The sequence below is a fragment of the Sorghum bicolor genome, chromosome 5 (genome assembly GCF_000003195.3).
Source record: "Sorghum bicolor cultivar BTx623 chromosome 5, Sorghum_bicolor_NCBIv3, whole genome shotgun sequence".
In the NCBI taxonomy this organism is placed as follows: Eukaryota; Viridiplantae; Streptophyta; class Magnoliopsida; order Poales; family Poaceae; genus Sorghum; species Sorghum bicolor.
Window position 1 is genome coordinate 71024532 of NC_012874.2, and position 6651 is coordinate 71031182.

Below are 6651 nucleotides of genomic sequence, written 5' to 3' on the forward strand. Positions count from 1 at the left end.
CAGTGTCCAGTCCATCAATACCATGGCCTTGTTTAGTTCCCTAAAAATTTTACAAAATTTTTCAGATTCTCCGTCACATCGAATCTTTAGACGTATGCATGTAGTATTAAATATAGATGAAAATAAAAACTAATTACACAGTTTGGTCGGAATTGACGAAGCGAATCTTTTGAGCCTAGTTAGTCCATAATTGGACAATATTTGTCAAATACAAATGAAAGTACTACTATTCATATTTTGCAAAAAATTTTGGAAGTAAACAAGGCCATTTCATAGAATTTGATTATTGCTTCAGTCTACAAGTCTACATCTATTTTTTCTCAATGTCGTTCTGTAATTCTGCTCTAATGGATTATATATTGGACATCATCATATATAGTTGCTATGAGTTCTGATTTTTCCCTCCTAATCTCAAGTATTTTAATCCATGACAAATTTCTTTTTCCCGTATCAGTTGCACTTATCCAGTAATCTGCAAATTAAAATTTTTGCTTTCTTCTTGCCAACATTACCAGAAATCAACACGAAAATTAGGATATATACCTAATTGTTGTTACAAACGATCCTAATTATCGTAATTACTTTATGGTAAATTAGTCTCGGTTACAGTAATATGTTTTCATGGTGCGCCAAGCAGCCAAATTTGAATACAAACTCAACTACGACAATCCTTATTTGGAGTTATTTATTACTATAATCTGAATACACACTCTTGCTAGGAAACGTTTACTATTTTGTACTCCCTCCGTCCCTGAAAGAATAGATTTCTAGATTAAAAATTTGTTCCCAAATAAATCAATTTCTAGGATATATGGTCCCCACTGCTCGCCTCGTATTCATCGTGGCTTCCAAGACGCACACGCCTCGTCTCTCTCTCTCCTTCATTTAGTGGTGGACAGTTGGCTGGATGAGTAAATGATGTGAACAGCTCGTAGCCCAAAGCAGTGATTCCTGTGCATCTTAATGGTAAAATTCATATTAATTAAGGATAACTTAGTCATTTCACAGCTATGCTAATCTGTCTGAAACTTGCTAGAAATCTATTTTTTCAGGGACGGAGGGAGTAAATCTCTTCTTGTTGCATGAATCTGTTAACTCCTCGAATATTTACCACAGTTCACCATATGTATATTGGCAAAAGTTTCAATATACATGTGCGCTCTCGTAATCCTTGCATGCGCATGTACACTTCCGTGTTCTCGTCACACACATTGACGTATATGATCCTTGTTAGCTTTGCATGCATGCATACGGCATGAGCAAATCAACATGAGCAAATCAAGGAGAATCAATTACGGTTGGCCACGTTAATTATAACTTTCCAAAAATTACCGTAGCTACCTGCATGCTGCAGCTCGGCTTCGTCACATGGTCCACTCAGCTGCATGCAATGCAATGGAAGTTGGCTGAAATTAAGGCGAGCCAGTAAGAGCAAGTATTATAGTAGGCTGTAAGCCAGCTAAATGCTGAGGTGGAGGAAAGAGAAAAGGAGAGAGAGTAAAAGCGGGCTGTAAGCTTACAGCCGGCTCACTGTGAGACAGATATATGGGCCATGTATTAATAATGATGAGTTAACCATTATATAAGTGGGCTGCAAGAAGACTGTAAAGAAATCTTACAGCCAGCAGCTGGCTGTATAATACTTGCTCTAACGCAGTAGTAGCCACGCAATAAACTACCCAATACATTTTAATATTCTAGTAAATAATTGTGCAAAAAATATAGTAAATATATTATCGTAATTACACCTAGAACGAAAAAGCATAACTTCTAGTAAATAATTACAAATTATTTAAAAATCTAGTAAAGATTACTGTAAAAATTAAATCTAGTAATCATTACCGTAACTAGCTAGTCAGGGTAGATCGAAAGACATAACAATTTGCAAGTCCAGTAAATATATTATCGTAACTAATAAAAAGAGGCAGTATAGATTCTAGAAAACAATTCAGCGCCTAATTACCTCATGACTATATATTTACATACGGCTAAATTATGTGCGCCAGTAAATACCGCATGCATGCACCACACTCGGGTAATTACTACACAACCTGGATAATAATGTGATTGGCTTGTGCACACGCACCAACGGTTCGGTGTTAGGACCTGGCTACAGAATAACATACATATTCTGTATCTAGCTACAAAGTATTCTCTCTCTCTCTCTCTCTCTCTCTCTCTCTCTATATATATATATATATATATATATATATATATATATATATATATATATATATATATATATATAGTCTGGTTTTAAGTATGTACTTATACTGTCTTAATGTAGCGTATTCGTGTGTACTTCATTCGGAAATGTACTGCGTTCCAAAATATATATACAAGTACTGCATTCTAAGAAGTATGTACATATACTTCATTCCAAAATGTCTATACAGATACTCATACACGAGCAAGCTCAATTCAGATAGGAAATCACGGTAAGCTAGAATCTTGGCGACCGTATAATGTATATATTATTTAATTGATTAAGTTTGTTAAATGTATGCTGCATGGCTACTTGAATTCTTACAGTATCCACTACCCGTTATGGCTAGTGGTGTTAACACAGCTAAAGAAAAAATATGGACAAGAAAATTCGACATGACCGCACACAAAATCGATTGCTCTAGCTTTTTTTAAATATATAATAAAGACACCTTTTCTATTTTGAAGGATGCTTATAGCTGGAGGCGGAGCATTGGAGGGCCAAGGTAGTGCAATCCAGATTCTCTGACTTTCACAGGTCACGCCGTTCATTTGCGATCCAACGATGACTGCGCATCTCAGCTTTCCCACTCCTAGCCTCCTCAGCCCAAACATAGAAAGCAGTCTAAGGCCTTGTTTAGATCCAATTTTTTTTGGATTTTGACACTGTAGCACTTTTGTTTTTATTTGACAAACATTGTCCAGTTATGGAGTAACTAAGCTTAAAAGATTCGTATCGTGATTTACAGGTAAACTGTGCAATTAGTTATCTTTTTATCTATATTTAATGTTCCATGCAAGTGCCGCAAGATTCGATGTGATGGGGAATCTTGTAAAGTTTTAGGTTTTTGGGTGTATCTAAACAAGGCCTAAGTAAGACCCATGTTGTGGCTGAGGTAACCTATTTTGCCGCTCAGTGACTGTTTTAGACGCCAAAAATCACCGAGCGAAGGTTTTTGCCGCGTCTGCATTGCCGCCGCCTCCACCAGAGGTCGCGCTCGCCTTTGCCCTTGCGTCTGCTCCGCTCGTCACGCTAGCCGGAATCATCATGTTGTGGAGCGACATCCTCGTGAAGCTACCATGTGAGGGTGCCGCGATTGGCGAAGTGGTGATTGACGCGCTTGCTGTGATGTTGCGAACTGGTTGATGATCGGCTTCTCTTTTTGGTCTTCCTTCCTGTGATACTAATGGCAGAACCCAACAAATAAGTAATGCTTGCATTCGATTTTTCCCTCTTTGTTTGCTTCAAGACGTGTAGCAATGAGCCAATGACCATGTAGCAATCAGCCACGAAATGGGCCTTAATTGGGCTGCTTTTCATGTTTGGGCTGGAGTAGGAAAGCTGAGATATGAAGCCACCGTTGGATCGTATTGAGATGTGTGTTTGCACACTTCTCAATGCGAATTCAGTGGTAGAGAGAGTGGGAGCACATGCTCTTGAGGGCAAAAATAAGTTTACCGAAAGTCACCTATGACTTTTTCTGGAGGAAGTTATTAGAGAATCTAGATTGAAGGTAGTGGCCGGCAGGATAGGTTGGGTCGTGGGCCTGGGCAGCTGATTCGATTCGACTCTTCCACTAAAATTTATCGATGCTGCAGCTTTCTTTAATTAGTGCGGTCCAGCAAGGCGAAGCATTGCATTCTGTACAAAGTGTGAATCGTCAGACTTCATGCTCGCTCAGCTTCCCATTGTTTGGCGCACGCTGGCCATTCCGGGCATCGTCACTGTCGCCCATGGTCTCCTCGATGGGCTCTAAACCTCGGTGAGTGAAGCGTGTTCAATTGGAAAGTTTAATTAAAGAGACTATAATATGAATTACAGGTTTTTCATTGAGTCTGGAGTTAAAGCACTGATTTCATTTGTTTATGCGGCTCTTCCCAGATGCGTCTCGCTCAACCCCATTCGAGCAAACTCCTGCACCACTCTTCAATCCCCACTGCTCATCTCAGCTATAGGCTCCATGAAACCGTGGTGAGTTGCACATCTTCCATTTTGATTTAATTTGTTGCTTTTTCTTCTGCTGCTGCTTCTCTTTTCGTGGTGGATTAATGCTGCTTCTGCATTCTAATCTGCACGAAAGCTCTTTTCTGATCTCTAGATCTTCATTCAAATTAAATGTGCTTTCAGGGATATCAGTAGTCAGTAGTGACCTTGGGGGCCATGGAGTTTGCGACTGGGGCACTGGGCACCCTGCTTCCCAAGCTAGGACAGCTGCTCCAAGATGAGTACAACCTTCAGAAGGGAGTGAAGAAAGACATCCAGTTCGTCAGGAAAGAGCTGGAGAGTATGCATGCCGCCCTCCGCGATGTCGGAGAGGTGCCACAGGAGCAGCTCAAAGAAGTAATTAGGATCTGGGCTCGGGATGTTCGGGAGCTCTCCTACGACATGGAGGACATAGTTGACACCTTCCTGGTGCGTGTCCAGGGCTCCGAGCCTCCCAGCAAAAGGAGTGTGAAAAGGTTCGTCAAGAAGATGACAAGTATTGTGAGCAACGCCAAGACTCGCCATGACATTGGCCAAGAGATCAAGGACATCAAGGAGCGTGTCAAAGACGTGGCCGAGCGACGTGACAGGTTAGTGCCGGGACATCATAGACTTTTGCGTTTGAATTTCAGCAAAATTTTCTCTTATTTGCCTCTTTGTTCTGGTTTTTTAATCTCTCTACACAGGTACAAGGTTGATGCTATTACTCCTACCAAAACCTCAGTCGACCCTCGCATAACAGCTCTGTACACTAAAGCGGCTAGCCTTGTGGGCATTGATAAGCCAAGGGAAGAGCTGATCTCGATGTTGACAAAGGAAGATGGTGGCGAGTCGTCTGTTGAAGAAAGGATAGTCTCTATTGTTGGCTTCGGAGGACTAGGCAAGACAACGCTTGCTAGAGCAGTTTATGACAAGATTAAACAGCAATACAATTGCACGGCTTTTGTGTCGGTGTCTCGTGATCCTGATATTATAAAAATTTTGAAGGACTTGCTTTATGAGCTTGATAGAAATGAGTACATGGGCATTCACAACACAGCATTGGGTCAACATCATCTTACTGACCTTGTCCAAGAATTTCTCAAAAATAAGAGGTACGTGCTGTCTTGTGTGCTAGTCCAAATATAATCACCGCATAAATCCATTGGATGGAAACCTCTGAAGATTATTACACACATACGTGGTACTGTCAACAGTAAGATTGTAGGTTCATGTTTAGTTACAGTCGTCAATGAGAAATTGTGGCGGTGGCTTTACATGTGTATCTTCTTTCCATTCTAAAATTGCCCAATCAGTTTATACTTTCAAACCAAATGAATACACAACTGTGGGCAAACGAGCATTCTTGCCACCATTTGTCCTCATTGTACTCTACCTACTAGCAACAATGTTTTTTTTATGATAGAAGGTTTTGCTAAATTTAAAATCACTGTATCAGGTCAACGAAAGATCTCAAAAACTCCATCAATCTTTCTATAACATGATTATTGCACATATATATGGTGTCTGTCAACAGAAAAATGTTGGATTTATGACATACAGTTATATATATCAATGCCTAATTGTGTTGTGTGTGCATCTATGACGTTGTTCCATGGTGGAAATAAACAATTGCTTTTGTATTTTTATGTTACATTTTTATACCAAAAGATTACACAACATATTCCACTAAAGAATGCCAACATACAGGTAAAACTGCTTCCATATATCATAGTTCATACCTACCTAATCTGAGTGCAAACTTGATAACTTTAACTATTTAGGAGAGATTAAAAAACACATAAAAATAGTAAGAATGGACTTGTTCCTACTTATTACCTTGCAAGTTATTACCAACATATGCTTATAACGTAAATCATCTCTATCTATATTCTTATCATGACTCTATTGCTGCATACATACAGGTACCTCATTGTTATTGATGATATATGGGATACAAAACCATGGGAGATGATACGGTGCGCGCTACCTGAGAATGGCAAGAAAAGCGGAGTACTCACAACTACCCGCATAACTGATGTTGCTGAGCATGTTGGTGGTTGCTATAGGATGAAACTTCTTACTCAAGAGAGCTCTAAAATCTTATTCTATGGACGAATATTTGGGTCTATAGACAAGTGTCCTCCACAATTTTCTGATGTATCTGAAAATCTTTTGAAGAAATGTGGAGGTGTCCCATTAGCCATCGTAACCACATCTAGCTTGCTGGCTAATAAGTCAAGAAATGTAAATGAGTGGCAGGATGTGTGTGACTCAATTGGTTCTGGACTAAGAAACAATCCTGGTATGGATAGTATGAGGAAGATATTGCTGCTTAGCTATTATGATCTGACTCCACAATTGAAGACATGCTTACTATATCTAAGTATATTTCCTGAAGATTATCAGATCAATAAGCAGCGGTTGATAGAGAGATGGATAGCCGAAGGATTCGTCCAACAAGGAGATGGGAGGCAAAGCTT

At 39.7% G+C, this 6651-nt stretch overlaps 1 protein-coding gene across 2 annotated transcripts in view; it reads left to right on the forward strand.

Moving 5' to 3' along the window:
- Positions 3834-6651, forward strand: part of LOC8076340 (putative disease resistance RPP13-like protein 3) — an 11012-nt gene continuing 8194 nt past the window's right edge. For both annotated transcript variants that reach the window (XM_002449985.2, XM_021461825.1), the window contains exons 1-4: positions 3834-3968; positions 4088-4177; positions 4334-4779; positions 4876-5283. In XM_002449985.2, coding sequence (XP_002450030.2) covers positions 4367-4779; positions 4876-5283 — 821 coding nt within the window. In that variant the 5' untranslated portion in view covers positions 3834-3968; positions 4088-4177; positions 4334-4366. The remainder of the gene's footprint in view (positions 3969-4087; positions 4178-4333; positions 4780-4875; positions 5284-6651) is intronic.